The sequence below is a fragment of the Lampetra planeri genome, chromosome 10 (assembly GCF_965212315.1).
Source record: "Lampetra planeri chromosome 10, kcLamPlan1.2.h2, whole genome shotgun sequence".
NCBI lineage: Eukaryota > Metazoa > Chordata > Hyperoartia > Petromyzontiformes > Petromyzontidae > Lampetra > Lampetra planeri.
This window is the reverse complement of record NC_136116.1, coordinates 4,374,020-4,391,606: the sequence shown is the minus strand read 5'-3', so window position 1 is coordinate 4,391,606 and position 17,587 is coordinate 4,374,020. Positions and strand designations below refer to the sequence as shown.

General features: G+C 47.6%; 1 protein-coding gene across 1 annotated transcript; it reads left to right on the top strand.

Annotated features, from left to right (window-relative positions):
• The first annotated feature begins 1,349 nt into the window (after positions 1–1,349).
• Positions 1,350–17,235, top strand: C10H2orf80 (chromosome 10 C2orf80 homolog). The gene is made up of 8 exons (XM_078598549.1): positions 1,350–1,626; positions 6,012–6,083; positions 7,026–7,095; positions 8,473–8,549; positions 9,488–9,581; positions 10,160–10,237; positions 12,353–12,440; positions 16,958–17,235. The coding sequence occupies exons 2-8, from the start codon at positions 6,031–6,033 to the stop codon at positions 17,149–17,151; spliced, it is 654 nt and encodes a 217-aa protein (XP_078454675.1). The 5' UTR covers positions 1,350–1,626; positions 6,012–6,030; the 3' UTR covers positions 17,152–17,235.
• The last annotated feature ends 352 nt before the right edge of the window (positions 17,236–17,587 follow it).

Here is a 17,587-nt window from a genome sequence, read left to right as displayed (position 1 = left end):
ATGTTGGCAGCCGGGACGGCTGCATGCTATGTGGGGGGGAGTGATGTAGGGCTGTTACAGAGAGCCCGTTATGCATGGCAGCCTATGGTAAACAAGCACAGTGGGCGGGGCTACGTCAGTGCACGGGCAGGTGCCCTCTACGACGTCCGCGCTTCGGACGTTACGATCCCCCGGGGCCCCACCCCTCAGGGAGGGGGGTGTATAAAAGGGGAATGTATCGGGGGGCTCGGGAGTGATGTTTAGCTAAAGAAGAGGAGGCGGAAGACGTCTGAGATAGAGCCCTGGACTCCCCCTGGTACGCCGTCCTTATCAGGACCGCGCAGGCTCGAGCCAGTGGCGTGGTACCAGAGCCAGAGCCAGTGCTGGTCTGGACTCTGGGTACCGGGCCCGACTGACCAGTGTCGGGCCAAGATAGCCTCCCCTAGCCCATTAGTGGAGGACTCAGAGGCAGGCTAAGGTTAGCCTAGAGGTGTGTCCTCAGATAGACGGGTGAGGGGGCCGATACCCCCTCAATTGTGTATGTCACAAAGTTGGTATTCAAATAAACAAGTGTGCCTCCAACTCCGGTGTCAACGAGTCATAAGCGTTACTACACTTGCATAAACAGGTGGGTTGATATTAAACCCATCGCGAAGGCGTTTTATACTGCAAGAAAAAGACTGCATAATATAATGCACGGTAAAAACACTCTATCCTGTTGAGAGTGGGTCACGAGACCCAGCGTGGTTACGTTATCAATTGAAACGTCTTCATAGCCGCACGCGCAAGAAGAAAATGGAAGAACCCGATGGAATAGAAACTAAACCGAAAACAACTGAAAAGTGCACAGAGAAGGCTCGGACAGGTGCATGCTTGGAATTGCACCGAGAGCTCGGAGAGGGAACGCGCGGACAATTGGGCTTCGGCAGGACACGATCGCTGAAAGGGCTGACGGTCGGTGGTCGAGACTAAGGACAGAGTGGCAGCCAAGGGAGGGAAGGCATCCGAGAGAGAAAGCACCTACAACCGCGGAGATGGAGCGATGAAATCAGATGATCAGCTCGTGGGCAGGTGCTCCGTGGGATTGTTACGTCGGAGGACGACCGCGAGAGACGGTGACGGGTTTGATCATCACCTGATCATGGCAGGTGATGATGATATGAATGCATTACAATATGTTACCACAATTACGCTGCACAGTATTTAGTAATGCGTTCATAGACTCCCATTCCGGGTAAGGCAGGTAACACAGAATGAAGGTAACCAGAATAACGCACTACCTTAATTGCACCGAATAATGCTGAGTGACATTTCAACCCCCCCCATCTCCCATTTGGGTGTTGGGAATGGTTGCCAAGAAACCGAAACAAAAAAAGGGCAGGCGAAAGCAATGCTGCCAGTAGTGTTGCACGGGCTAGCTGGTTCTAGTTTTTCACCCAAACAGCCCAGGCGGGTCTGTGCAGTGACAATGTGTGGATGGTAGTGGTGATGACTGTGACAGCGATCGATGGTTGTGGTGTGGTAGCAGTGGTGATGATGATGATGGTGATGCACGCCTGGCTCTAGTTTTTAAGACGATATCGCGACCGCTTCGTGCCGTGCCACGTGTTCTATCGCTGCCGCAGCGGTGCATACGCAGGTGAACAGGTAAGCGGCTGCAATGTGTTGATGTCGATGTCTGCAGACAGGTACAATGATTTCTGACTTCTTACGGGGAGGCAGCGAGTTTCAATATTTTTGTTAAGTCTCGTACAGAACGTGGAGATGTACTGCCACAGGGGTGTACTGGTTGAAATAATGTTAACGTTTCTTATATCACTCTGCCACTCTCCGCACAGAAATATAAATGGGTACACCACAGTCGAGCGGCAGATCGCGTGTGATGGGGTAAGGTGTGGTAACTTCCACCTCTTTAAGTCGTCTGGCCACCGTGAGAGAGTAGGCCAACACACTCTCTGGGTGACCTCTCTAAAGGAGGTCCTTTGCAGAACGTCGAGATGCAGACAAATGATATCTAAGAGTGTATTGGCTCATAAATAGACTTTACTTGAATTTGCTTTGTTGATATATTGTTTCAGATATGCATACATGTCGGTAGTTGTGGTTGCATTTATTAAATTATTGATAGATAACTCAATGAGAATCCAAGTCTATTACTCAAATGATGACGTAGGCATCTACTTGAAAGGCACCAATTCACATGCGGCGAGATGTTAGCTGTCTCGCCTGGTATGCAGAAGTTCGTGGGTTTGATCCCGACACTGACGCTTGTATATTTGAAGTGTGCATGTTCTCCCCATGGTCGCGTGGATTTTTCTCTGGGTCCTCAGGTGTTTCCCTCCACATTTAGAAACATGCGATTTGGCTGCTATAAATATCCACATAAGCCACGCTTTGAGTGATCATTTGTGGCCAAGTCACTTCTGAAAAAGAGCTGTATAGCTAAGTGGGCCTTACCTGGTAAAATAAAAATACTTAAGTTTTGGGTACGCAGATGATGTCCCCTTCAAATGTGTTTCTTCACATAAAAAATAAAACAATGTTTACACAACCCTTTAGCCACATGGCCTTCTGGGAGTGCATAATTTCACAGGCATTGATTCAGTGCAATCAAACACTTCACCGGTTTTTACACGCAGTGTCACATCAGCAGTCAGCATTATTTGAATCAATGCTAGTGAACAGCGAGATGATACACTGTCTTTAAGATATTGGTTCTAGTTTTGAGTAAAAATGGAAATGGTTGATTAACTCTGTTATTACGGAGGCACGTTTATCTCCATGTCAAGTATTATGAGAAGAGCATTTAAATATAAGTCAGTGTTTCCAATCCATAGTCTACCGTCCCATATATTAACAATGTCAATCTTCTTTCCTTCGTATGGTAGGGAGTTGATAACACAATGTTCATGTCGATGTTTGTAGGCCAATATATGGCTTCAGGAGTGAATATCTTGACATATAGGGAAATCCATTTATAGATACCCCATACATTTTAAATGACTTGAATGTTGAACTTCTTTCGCACCGTACGTAACCAAACCGTGCTAATCGGAGGTGCGGCCTGTAGAAACTCTGAAATAAAATGCCGTTTTCTCTATAATTTCTCCGTAATATTGTTTACCCATTTATGGAGTATCTATAAATTAATAAACATGTGCTTCCAGCTAATTTGTCGAAGCTGGCAGTGGTCGCTGTGTGGTCCCTGGTTTGAGATTGGTGACCGCAGTCGCATGCACCGTGGGCTATTTTCAATTAAAGTAGCAATGCAGGTGCGCGCATTATTAACCGTGCATTGCGCAAACACGGAGACACCGGTAAACACGGATAGATTGCCTGCGGTAGAAATCGCAATGAATTTGGATTTGAGAATCGCGTCAGTTCATCACAGGGTGTAGTTTCTCATGGAATATATATTCCGGGGCGGCCCGTAGCGCCCAGCCCCACCCCCACCTCCACCCCCAGCCCCACCCCCACCTCCACCCCAGCCGACAGAAATGAGGGGAGGGGGGATACAGGAACCTATTTTCCGGAGCTCAGTCCTGGACCATCTGAAATTGAGCCATTGTCCACCCACACATCGTGCACAGTTCGTCTAGCGGCAGGCAGACCACGTGTGGTGGGCGAGGTAGTAGAGTTTGGGTATTCACACCTCTTCCAACACATTTGGACAGCGTGGAAGAGTAGGCCAAATAACCTCAATAGGGGCTCTCTATAGCTTCCTCTAGTGGAGGCCCTTCCATTAGCAGTGGCGCGAGCAAGCAAGTTCAGGGTGTGAACATTTACCTTCTCATATTAAATTTCGATTTAAAGCTTTCGTGACTGCATGGATTCATTTTCTTGGTTCTTTCGGTAAAGTCACGTAGAAGGGAAATAATATTAACTTAATTTTTGTTTGTATTATTTATTATATTTCTGTAATATTACAATAAGGGCCTCCCCACATCGTGTGGGTCGTGGAGGTAGTTTGACCATACTTTAGAGCGTCGTTGGCCAGCCATTCCGGGGCGAGCGAAGGCGGGGAGCATACTCGATGGAGCCATAGTACAGCCCCGACCATTGATTTCACTGCACTATATAAATATTAAAAAGAAACGTTCCCGTGCGTATCTGCTTCAGCCGAGTGAATGAGACGCAACTCGCAGGGGCCGCAATTTATTTGACCATCCACGCTCGCACGCTGCCGTGGTGCGTCTGAGTGCAACAATGACCGTCATTGCTCGCTCTCGAGAATTCGATGAGCGCGCGCGCCTTGTGCCATATTCATCGAAAACCTGATGGGTTTAATCAAGTTTTTTGTCGGTGGTGTGGAGGGGGGGGGTGATCGGAGTCGAATAACGTTGTTTTGGCTCGCGAGAGCGAATAAAAAAGATGAATGTGGGGAGGGGGGGGGGATATTCACCACGCACCACCCGGGCCACGTCTTCGATGCCCGGTCATGTTGACGGAGCGGGCTGGTGTGTTTTACACGAGCGCCGAACTGGACGGAGGGGAGGGGGGGGAGCTTCACGTTACTCACTCTCGATGCCACCGGGGGAGAAAATACACGGCGCAAGTACCCGCGGATACATCGTGCTCCATGCTACCGGTACCCGCGTACAGATGCTGTGTGTGTAGCATGCAGTGCGTGGCGTAGATGTGTTGTTGTCGGGTATAGGTTGTTTATCGAATAGCTTGTTATCGAGTGTGCAGGCTAAAACGGCTGCAACCAACGCTCTTTGGCCAAAGACACGTGCGCACAAGACGTGCCGTGCTTTGTGTCGGCATACAGACGTGACGGCTGACGTTACGGCGTGGTGTGTGTGCTAGTGAAGGCGCTGGTAAGTGTGCAGGCGGTGTAACTGCACCGGGGATCGTGATCTGGGGGGGGAGGGGCTCAAGTTCTGGGAAATGCGTCTCAAATGATGACACCCCCATTGCATTGGTTGTGCACATGCCAACCACGATACCACAATGTGTGTACGCATATCACGATGCATGTGCTGTTTATAAGGATTTATGTGTTTTTTTACGCTGTACAGTGCTTTGTTTTTTGCTAGAACAGACCGTATCACCTGATGTGATCTTTCAAATACGCTTTGTAAAAACACACACACATATACGTGTGTGTGTTCTCGGAGAGGTATGGGTTTAAAAGCCACGTGTAATTTGTCTGGGCTCACATACAACAACAACAAGAACAACAACCGTGCACGTGACTAAACCTGTCCGAGACAACCTGCACGGCGACACGGGCGAATGTCCCATTAACGCGCGCACGAGTTAGAAGACGACCTTCTGTATGAGCCGCGAGCGACCTCCGTGAAAGCAAAGTGACCAACAGACCTGGTCAACCCTGACACGTGTGCCTTGTTCAAAGGCGGGGGCATACAAAGACTCTGGGTGGAGGGAGGGAGGGTGCACGACACAGCCAATACGTGGAAAGGCGGCCACGTCCTTAGCTCAATTCTACTGAACTGTGCATCTTGTCCCGGTTAGCCTTCGTACAAGCGTAATCTCTTGATTCGCTCACATGACGCTGATGAGCACTGGGACTTTAAAAATATATATAGTGAAGGAAGATCCATCGTTGTACCGTGATTCTTTGCTTCAACTGTTCTGCTCCCCGCCTTCACCAGCCCGCACCAACTGGCGTGGTGAGGTCGGGTCAAACAACCCCCACGATGACAATACAATATATAACGTAGTACAACAGGGTAAAGGTGCGGTCCTGACGTTGCTTGCTCACACCACTGCTGGCAGAAAGACCTCCACGACAGGGAGCTCTAGAGAGCCCCTCCAGAGGGTATTTTGCCTACTCTTCCATGCTGCAGGCCAGACGTCTTGGGAGATGTGCATATACCCACACTTCACCCCACAATACGCGACCCACCTGCCGATCGACTCACTGTGGTATGCCCATTTATACTGCCAGGAGGCACGGTGGGATTTAATAAACTTGCCCATAGGCAATGCATAGAGGCAAGTGTGGAATATAATCCGTGAGGGTGGTGACGTATCTGGTGTGTTCGCTTGCGCTGTGTGTGTCCCAGAACACGACGGAGAGGAGCAATGTCCGTGCAGTCGGAGACGCGGCAGCTCAAGGCGGCTGTAGCCCAGTTACTGTGAGTGGCATCAAGTGTGGAGTTGGGATGAGGTTGAGTGGGGGGGGGGCACTTGGGAGAGGCAAGAGGGCTTGAAATGTTAGTGGGAAGCAATTGGCTTTGGCGTAAACAAGACGAGAGGCCACCGTGACAACGGCGCCTCGTAGCGAGGGAGACCTGGGACGAATGGCATAGGTGTGTGTAGGCAATTGAGTTGGATGGAGAGAAAGAAGAATGAGGTTCCACGACAGGTTCGGGAGGAGAGAGGTCTCACGAGAACAATGCAGGTAGGAGTGAAATATGTGAATTGGGCGCATTGCCAGAATTGTCAGATGGATCAATGACGTTTTCAAAGGGTGGATGCTGGGGAAGAGGCCGCAGAGGCAGAACAAGAAAGAAGCTGCTTGACCCCTCGAAGGAAAGAGGTCCCTACGGTGAAATGAAGAACGCTCAAGATCAGACGGGGAGTGTGAGTCAAAGACCTGGCAATTGGTAGAGGATGACAAAAAAAACCTTGATTTGTGAATTCATCTGCACAGCCTGGGATATGTGGAATGTTTGGATAATACACTTGCAGTATATAATTGCATGACAAATAGTTAATACGAGCTTTACTACCCGGCTTCACCCGGGACTTGGATTATTGTATTGGATTAATACACGGCCTACGCGGAGGGGGGGGGGGGGGCGTGACGTCAGCAGGCACACTGCGTGACGCTGCCGCATGCGGGTGACATCACAGATGTGACGTCACCGCTCACTTGCCATGCAACATTTTCCATTATTGCCCCCCCGCCCCCAAATACAAAAGTCTATTTTAGACTTGTTGCATTGTGTACAGTCTGGAAGCTACCCACATGCCAAATTTCAAGTTTGTTGCATTTAGGGAAGTACGCTAAACATTTCGAACAGACACACATTCACAAATTCCCCCACCACCAACCCACATGTCTCGTCCCACAGGGAGCAGCATCTGTCCGTGCATCTGCGGGAGAGAGACTTTGATCCACGAGTGGGACGACACCCAAGCCGTGTGAGGCCCCACACTGGAACGCACTCCTCACTCATCCCGCCGCTCAACAACGGCGGTGGAATCTTTCCCTCTCAGCTTGGGTTGTCCACAGAGTAATGGTAAAGGGGCAGCCCTGCAATTGTCTTGCTCACACCGCTGTTGGCGGAAGAGCCTCCACTAGAGAGCGCTCAAGAGAGCTCCCCAGACAGTTACAGAGACTCCTCTACTTACGAACGAGTTAGGTTCCAGAGATATGTTCGTAACGTCAACTTTACTCCTGTCGATTCCAAACGTGCTGTACGGCATGTTACACTAAACACGGGGAATGGATTTAAGAGTTGTATAATCTCCTGTAGATGTAGATGCCACTGGTTCTTCACGTTCCGCAGATGTAGATGCCACCACCACCATCTATTGTGCGGCGGTTGAACTTACGAGTCTTGGTCGGAGCAAGCAACTGGACAGACAGGTTTGTTCATAAGTAGAGGCGTGCCTGTTTTTGGCCTGTACTTCCACGCTGGTTGGACATCTTGGAAGAGGTGGGAGCACCTACACTTTACGTCTTCACAAGCGACCAATGGACGAACTGCGGTGTGCTCATTGGGTGAATTTGGAAACTTTCCGTGCCAGGAGGATGAAGTGGTGGCCTCTGGATAGCAAGTCGGATGTGCAAACACCGTGGCAGCATCCCTGGTTCATAAAGCAGGCAGCACTAAGCCATGTCTGGGATGAATTTCTCACAAGCTATGTTTTGTGTCCCTGGTAGACCATGACCATAGTGCGATGGAGACTGGATGTGGTTTTCCAGATGTGTTTATATTTTACGGGTTGCTGATTTAGACAGACCCGACTGAAATTAATCCCCGAGCCGTAAGCAATCAGTCACTTTGCCAAGTCAAATTCATGACAATGTTCTTTGTTTATATTCGTTTACAGTTTACGGTTTTAATGACGCTACAATTGTGCTGCTGGTATCGAGCATTCTATGAATGAAGGCAGGTCTGTTCGGAACTGTTCCGGTGAGCAGTGCACAATCTTGTGTCAGAGAATGGCGTGGGGAGGCCTTCATCCAGCAGTCAATTGCCAAAAATGTATTATCATGTACAATGTTGCAAGCACATTTGGACAGGAAGGCTTCGGCTACTGGAAAGGGTGTCGAGTGAGAATTGGATTCACGAATGCGGTGTTAATAAAACTCCTGCATAGGTGTCTGCGGACGTGTTCGTATACAGATCTCCGATGGGGTTGTACCACGTGTTGTGCTCTGCGTCATATCGAACACCAACGATAATAATCACAACGTTGCCGTGCGATGTTACGTCACTCGTTGGGTGGGGAACCCCCCCCCCTTGCCCCGCACCCCCGGCTGGATCTCAGTGTGGGTCGTGTGCTTCGCAGCGTGCCTTTGACCTGGCATTTGGACGACTGCCGCGCAGCAGATCTCAGACCGATGGCCCCGGCAACCCGGAGAAAAGGTCAGGCGATTCATCCGTCCGGCGGTCGCCTCGTGACCCCTGCAACAAAAAGGCCCCTTTTCGAGTGGACACGAGCTCCGATCAGCCACAGAACACACCGCGTACACAATAGGGATAAACACCGCAAACATTGTGGAAATATTCAGTTGCAAACGGGCAACGAATCTATTGTGCTGGACAGTACTGTACCGCCAATCTCCGGGCCACCTTGCGGACCTTTGGCTTTGGAAATTATCTAACACATGGTACCCGCGTGCCTGTGGTCCGATGCTTTCGAGGCATGGGTCGGTGGATCACGTGTACTCGTGAAACACCCGAATCTGCCGGGCTGCAATGTGGCGAGGCTATGGCAGTTCGAGCAAGGGTGTTTTTTTAAGCCTGTCTGTACCGACCTCTGAGTGCTATGCCGTCATATGAATGGTGGCGTTTTTTTTCGAGTACGTAATCCGCTTTACCCTCCTTAACTGAAGACAATTGGCCAGACGTCACAACGAAGAACACTTTCGAAAATGCAGAACACAGAACAATGCAGAAAAATGCAGAACACACGATGCAGAGCAAATGCAGAACACTTAAAAAATTGTCTTGAAACTATATATATAAACGGCATACGTGTTATTATTGTTGTTATTTGTTAACGACCCAACAGCGTCATCTCCAAGGCACTGGATCACATGAATTATTTTGATTATAATTACAGCACCTTCCTCTTCATCCGTGCCTTCGTATCCCCTTAATTGCTTCCTTTATGCCCTTCGCTTGCTCCATCACCACCCATTCCCTCCCGCTATTCCTCTGTGTTTCTGCGCTCTTGAGACATTCCGTACGTTATGGGAGCATTGCCAAATGTACGTCGTTGTTGTTGTTAATTATTGTAACCCTTGTGTGTGTTTTTTTGTTCGTTTGTGTTGTTGTTGTGGGTACCTCGTGGAGTCTAGAGCAGCCTGCCGCGGCAGCAGTAAGGTCACGGGAGGTCACGTCTCGTTGGAGAAAGAGGCGGAGATCCTGTCCGCGTACGCCAGCTGTCTTATAGTAGGTCACGGACCAGGGATCGACACATCCGAAGCTCTGTGAAATAACAACAACAGCAGCAACAACAACAAATAATATATGATTTAAAACATGTGTGTGAAATGCCAGTGCCGAAATCCAACACTGGACCTCATTTCACGTTCATAAATTAAGTAAACTGTGGCCGGCACGCCCGACAAATCTCTCTTGGGGTCATAAAACCCACGCTGCGCTCATCTTTTGCTGCACATGGGCGACCTTGACATTGAAGCGAGGCGCACACGAGAATGGCCCTTTGTTTTTTATTATTATTCTCCATCAATAAATCTCGCCAGAAATACGTCACCACTTTGTTTTTGCGGTCCTCTTTCGGGTTTGATTTTACGTAAAAACCAAAAGCATAACCCGTCGTCGATGTGAAAGCTATTATCGCAACTAAATATTGACTTAAAATGTGTTATTACAGTGCCTCTTTGTGCAGTTGCTGTCATGGCAAGGGTTTTTAATTATTATTTTTGAAATCGGTTTCGCACAAACGGGGGCTTGTGTTTGGCGAAAGTGGGGCATGACTGTGCTCGTTTTGTCTGTGTGCGGTGAAGGACAGCTTGAACCTGGAGGAGGTGTTTATGCTGTACAGGCACCGTCCCTCGGACAGCCTCACGAGAAGAGCTGCTAAGGTACGTGACGTTTTGACTAATGGTCCATATTCTTTAAGGCCACGGTGTTTAATGGACAAATGTGTTTTTTAATTTTTTAATTTTATTATTTCCCTTCTACGTGACTTACCGAAAGAACCAAGAAAAATGTGTTAGAGTTTGTGATATTTGTGCTTGGGCACCACTGTGCCAACGTAACAGCAGTAACGTCACCACCAAATAATACATTCATTTTTTTAGTGATTTTCTTTACCTTTTATAAACTTTACACTCTTATCGTGTTGTTTTTTTTGCATTGTTTGTTGTTCTCACTTTCTGACCCGCCCCCTTAACTGGACATCTGTGTGTAAAAAAGAAAGAGCTTTATATCTCATCTGATTCCTCCTGCGGTATAAATAAACATTCTCGTTATTATTTTGCTGAGGTCGGCGTGAGTCGGCAAGCGATGCTTGAGTCTCTCTCTCTCTGCCGTGAGATGCCCGCGCTCACGCGAGCGTGCCAACTGTGGACTCTGTTGAGTGCCACTCAAACGCTACAGCTGCTTGAAGTGGTTTTGCACTTTAACGCGCGCGCGTGCGTTGTGTGTGTGTGCGTGTTGTCTCTTTGTTGAAGAGTTTTTTTTAATCGTTCTAAAAAAAAGGCATTCTTCCACAAATACCATCGGAAGTATTCGTGATAGCATAATGGGAGTGGTAATAGTACGTTTCAAAATGTTTTCGGAAGGATATTTGAGAGGGTATATTTATAATTGATACTGTATAACCTTCAGCAACCCCGCTGTCTGAAGAAGTGTGAATAATGTTTAGACGATCCCCACGACAGAAATGTGTTTGGAGGCCTTTATCCAGCAGTGGATAGACAAAGGTCGCTGTGAAATATAACATAAGGAATGCGAAAAGTCTTTGGAACGTTTGCACGATTTCTTTGTCAAAAGTTATTTTCATGAAACACAATGGTCATCAGAGCTGGCTCAACAAATGGGGGAGGCTCTGTGCAGATGGGGGAGATGGTCATAGAGAGAGAGACAAAGATACACAGACCTGGTGACACAATGACAGAGGCATGACGACAACAGAGAAAAACACTGCGACATACATCGAGAAATAATGTTGAGTGGGGGCTATTGTGCACATGTTGCATGTGCATAAAGACAAGCACTCAACAGCATCATCGTCATCACTATAGAGCTGTAGATAAAGAGTCAGCAGCCTTCAAGCGCCTTCAAGACTTCTTCCCTAAGCTGTCTGAGGCAAAGGTCAAAGACGGTGTCTTCGTCGGACCGCAGATAGAGAAGATCCTGGAGTGCAATGAATTCCCCAAGAAGCTCACTAGTAAGGAGAAAGTGGCCTGGAATAGCTTTGTCGCAGTGGTTCGTGGCTTCCTGGGCAATCACAAGGTCGAAAACTATGTGGAGCTGGTTGAGACTGTGGTGAAGAACTACGGCACAATGGGCTGTAGGATGTCCCTCAAAGTCCATATCCTTGATGCTTATCTTGATCAATTCAAGGAGAACATGGGAGCGTACTCGGAGGAGCAATGCGAGCGCTTCCACCAGGATATACTGGACTTTGAACACTGCTACCCAGGACAGTATAACGAGAACATGATGGGAGACGACATTTGGGGGCTGATTTGTGAAAGTGATTTACAGTGTAATCGTAAATCTCGAATAACTACTCATTTCTAAATCTTTTGTAGTCCATTTTTTTATTACTTTAGTATAAATACATGTTAATTTTGATTCACATGTTGTTTTTTTCTGACTTTATGTGAACGAAAATATACAAATTCGCCTGTTTTCTCATTGAAAATAGGTACATTTCAAAATATCACTGTCCTGGTCACAAAATCAAAGTTTGTGGGGAATAATAGCCATTTCCTGAACTTTTTAGGCATAAGCAATTACGAAATAATACTTACTACCCAGGAACAAAAATTGTGTTACATCGTGTAATCATCACCACCGTCATCACTGCCGCTACCAACACCGCAATCATCATCGCAATCACCATCACCATCGTCCCCGTTGACACCACGCGTGTCAGCTGCCCAGAAGGCCCCCTTTGAAACTCTACCCGTCAAAGTGTCGAGACGTTGCAATCCTTGGAATGTGTTTCGCTCTCTGTCATCAAACAGAGGGAGATGACTCAGCTGTCCAGCCTGTCCACACGTCCACCGGCCATGCTCATGGCTCCATACGCCCTGCGCTACGCCAAGCAGCGAGGTACACGGAGCCAGCCTCTGTGCGACTGTGAGAGACACGTGGAGTTGGTAGATTGCCTGTGTCCACAAGGGTGTTGTCTCGTGTTTATCTGAGGAACACGGGGGCTGTGGCGGGGGGGGCTTGTGTCTGTAACGTGGAGTTGCGTATTGTGTCCGCGTACGCGTAACACCGGGGAGCTTGTGTCTGTGTAAGGAGCCGTCCATAAATGACGTCACACAATTTTGGACGATTTTGACCCCCCCCCCCTCGTCACACGGCGTCACAAAAAGTCAGACCCCCCCCCCCTCAAATATGACGTCACAAAGCTTTGCCCCCCCCCAAAAAATAAAACATGCTTCAAATCGCTTTAAACTATTGTCATTGTAGTGGGTATTTAATGTGGCGCTGCACTCTGATGTTGTAGTAGAAAACATTTATTAAAAAGTCGATTTAATTAAGTAGAACGTGTTGTCTATATTTATTTAAATTTGCGCATTTTGATGTGACGTCACATTTCTCAACCTCCCCCCCCATCGTCACACATCGTCACAAATGTCTGACCCCCCCACCCCTAGGTGCGTGACGTCATTTATGGACGGCGCCTAACATGGGGGGGGTGGGGGTGTGTACGTGTCATTCGGGGTGTCTTGTGTGGCACGGGTAGGATTGGTGTCTGTCTGCATGGTGTTTCCAAGTTGGGTACGCAATGTTGATTGCAACACCAACAACATAATCGGCAATGTGCAATTGCATCGCATGCTTTGTACCTCCATCGATTTCATCTCCAAGATGACGATTTTGGGAACATTAATTGCCAACAACACATCACAACAGAGGTGTGGACTCGAGTCATGTGACTTGGACTCGAGTCAGACTCGAGTCATGAATTTGATGACTTGCGACTCGACTTGGACTTGCATAACAATGACTTTGTCCCACCTCTGCATCACAATAACCGGAATACGTTAATATATATACTAACAGAAGTACCCGGCGTTGCCCGGGTGAAAAATATATTTCTTAATAACCTTACATAAATACACAGATGAAATAAATAATTAAAGTTGAATATCACTACATCGATCATTAAACCACTTTAAAGGTGACGGATAAAAAAACTGACATGCCTATTCCCATCGCGGGGCACGGGACGTGCCTCCCGGCAAATCCCTTGCAAGCGAGCGTACACAGACGGACAGAACATTTTTTGAGTACGACGTTTCGCTGGTAATTGCATCCAGCATCAGCGAAACGTCGTACTCTGAAATGGTAAATGTTGTGGTTTCACGCTTCAACACACCGGTGGGCTAAAGCAGTGAACTATTAGTCTTTTATCAACGTGATACTTTTTTACTGATTGGCCGTGTCGGGTGGTGGAGGGTTACAACACATTAATAAATAAGGCGATCTAAACCCAATAACGTTGTTTATGAATAATGGTCGCGAAAGCCTACGTGTTACAAATTGACTCACTTTACTTAATAACCAGGCTACAGTCTACATTATAGACTGCCAGTACACCCACCCAGCTTAATAACCAGGCTACAGTCTACATTATAGACTGCCAGTACGCTCACCCAGCTTAATGACTATTTGTACAGTCAACATTTAAAGAATCGATTCTTGGCGCGTCGGGTTTAAAAGTAATTACACAGTTGTTTTTTCATTGGTATGTAATGTTTGAAAGTTTTCAGAAGATTTTAAATGTATTTTCCCCCCGGGCAACGCTGGGTATATCGAGTTTATACCACAAAGTCGTCGCTTGACACGGGTGGGGTGTCGAGGCCTAGTACCGTGCAGAGCCTCCGGCCTCGCCTAGATTGCCTACCCGTCTGAGGCTGGGTACTGGGGCCGTTACCCCCCCCCCCCCCGCGCTACAATAATACTGTCTAATCGCTATAATTTTATTATCTACCGACCCTATACTAGTAATTGCACACATTGGGGTGGGGGGGGGGGGAGTGAAGAGGACGTGAAACTTTGATGAATTTACCTCAGAGTCGCGTGTTAATGCGTGCGCATATTTTTAACGGGAATTAAAAATGGCGTCCACCCCGCAGCGAATGCGTCGCTACCCGTTGCCAGGAGCAACTGCCGTGGTCCGCACCGGTCGTCCAATGAAACTGCGTATGGTCCGGCGACACACAGACAGACAGACAGACACACACACAGACAGACAGATTTGCGATTTTATATATATAGACTAGCAGAAGTACCCGGCGTTGCCCGGGTGAAAAATATATTTCTTGATAACCTTACATATATACACAGATGGGCTGCTACCCCTGACCCCCTCCCCCCAGCCACGATCTCCTCGGCCGCTGTGCAGTGATATGTACGGCCTATAGTGGTATCATCTAGCAAATGTATAGTAGTAATCACTGCACGCATCGGGGTGGGGGGGACATCACGCAGTGAAGAATTTACCTGAGCGTTTAGTGTATTTTTAAAGCATTTTTAACGCAAAATAAAATGTTCCCCTCACTACCAGCGTGCGACTTGGCATGAGCCGTCTCCTCCACGAAAGGCGCGTGAGTTGGGATGGTCATGCACATGAATAAATAATAAGTATAACCCGTAAAAACAAAGTTTTTCACTCAAAATTCTTTATATGCGCTTCAACACACCGGTGGGCTAAAGCAGTGAACTATTAGTCTTTTATCAACGTGACACTTTTTTACTGATTGGCCGTGTCGGGTGGTGGAGGGTTACAACACATTAATAAATAAGGCGATCTAAACCCAATAACGTTGTTTATGAATAATGGTCGCGAAAGCCTACGTGTTACAAATTGACTCACTTTACTTAATAACCAGGCTACAGTCTACATTATAGACTGCCAGTACACCCACCCAGCTTAATAACCAGGCTACAGTCTACATTATAGACTGCCAGTACGCTCACCCAGCTTAATGACTATTTGTACAGTCAACATTTAAAGAATCGATTCTTGGCGCGTCGGGTTTAAAAGTAATTACACAGTTGTTTTTTCATTGGTATGTAATGTTTGAAAGTTTTCAGAAGATTTTAAATGTATTTTCTCCCCGGGCAACGCTGGGTATATCGAGTTTATACCACAAAGTCGTCGCTTGACACGGGTGATTTGTCGAGGCCTCGTACCGTGCAGAGCCTCCGGCCTCGCCTAGATTGCCCTCGGCTGAGGCTGGGTACTGGGGCCGTTACCCCCCCCCCCCCGCGCTACAATAATACTGTCTAATCGCTATAATTGTATTATCTACGGACCCTATAATCGTAATTGCACACATTGGGGTGGGGGGGAGTGAAGAGGACGTGAAACTTTGATGATTTTACCTCAGAGTCGCGTATTAATGCGTGCGCATATTGTTAACGGGAATTAAAAAATTAAAAATGGCGTCCACCCCGCAGCGAATGCGTCGCTACCCGTTGCCAGGAGCAACCACCGTGTTCCGCGCCGGTCGTCCAATGAAACTGCGTATGGTCCGGCGACACACAGACAGACAGACACACACACAGACAGACAGATTTGCGATTTTATATATATAGATATTGTAAACAAATATTTATCAACTGGACGCTTTATGCTGTTACACACTCTGCCTGGCCTCTCTATGTGTTCTGAGCAAGGCCCATTTTCCCGAAACGTCGCCTATTATATTTGAAATTTGAAGGCAGTTTTGTTTATCGGATAAAGTGTCGAGTTATAAAGCCGATATTTTATTATCAATCCTTGCCAGCAGAGGGCAGACGTTACCCGTGAGATGTAAGTCGAAAAGAACAACACACGTAAGATAAATACTTGACGCTCTCTTAAAACAGAAAATACACATCCGAAACATATATAGTACTGTAAATGTCAGCCTATTATCATCATCATCATAGTCGTAGCCACACTCCATCTACTGCTGGATGGAAATCCTTTCCACTGGATGGAAATCCTTTCAAAGTAACCATCCGGTCTCGTTATGTGACAATCCATTGAGTCGCTGTACGTGAGCCTATTGAATCGCTCCATCTCCGCGAGTGGACGTGTCTCTGGCGTGTGACCTCCTCCTACTGCTCACACACTGAGATGTTCGTCTCGTCCACTGACCACCATCAATTCTAGCGACTTGGTCTCCTGTCCAAGCCCCCTTCACCTTACTCAACAGTCAATGTTACGTCTCGAATAGGTGCGTCAGGTGCTCTAATTTCACGCGTTATTCTCTCCCGCAGTGTAATTCCAAGCAAGCAGCACCCTCCCATTATTATTTGTTCCCTCTTGAGCCTTTGTTTCCAGTTTCTTTGTCAATGTTCCAAGTTTCCGAGCAATTTGTCCAAACGGGTACTATGCCCTAATTTTCTTACATTGGTAGGTTAGTTTGGTTTATATATATATGCGTAACCTTCCACTCACGTCGAAGCTCAATGCAGTGGTGCTGCTTCTGCGGTTGAAATTGCTGCTGATGCTGCTATTGTTGTTGCTGCTATTGTTGATGCTGCTATTGTTGTTGCTGCTGCTGTTGCCGTTGTTGTGCCATTCGTCGATGTTGCTGTTTGTTGTTCACGTTGGTGCGCAGCAGACAAGCCGAACAAGACGAAGACCGGAGGCCACGAGAGCAAGGGCCCCCACCTCTCGCCTGTGAAATCGACTCCTTGCTCCGAGTCTGATGGGCCCCCTTCCGAACCGGCATCGGGGTCCTTGGGGGTGAAACGGGGACGTGGTACCGAAGCCCGGTCCCAGGGGACCCTCCCCAGGGGGCGCATGACGTGACCTCCACCGTCCCCTCTCCCTGCAATCACCCTTCCCACCCTCACTACCTTTCCCCCTCCTTTCAATGCCATCAACCCTGTTACCCCCCTCTCCACGATTGGTTCCATGCATACTTAAAGCCTCGAGCGACCGTGGGGAAATGTCAGACTGATGATGCTGATGATGAGTGTGGCCTTCTTGATTTTGTCAAAAACCTATCCATTTCTAAATCTTATAATTCTTGAGTTTTGAGGAGAAGAAGAAAGAAATAGATGCAAAATGTGACCCTAAATAATATTACCGTATAGAGTGTGAACCACGATTCCCAATAGTTTCATGAGATTCATCTTCTTGGTTCTTTCGGTAAAGTCACGTAGAAGGGAAGTAATAAAATAATAAAAATAAAACATAATAAAATAATTCTCACGACGTTTCAGCCACAACGCAAGCAGCCGTC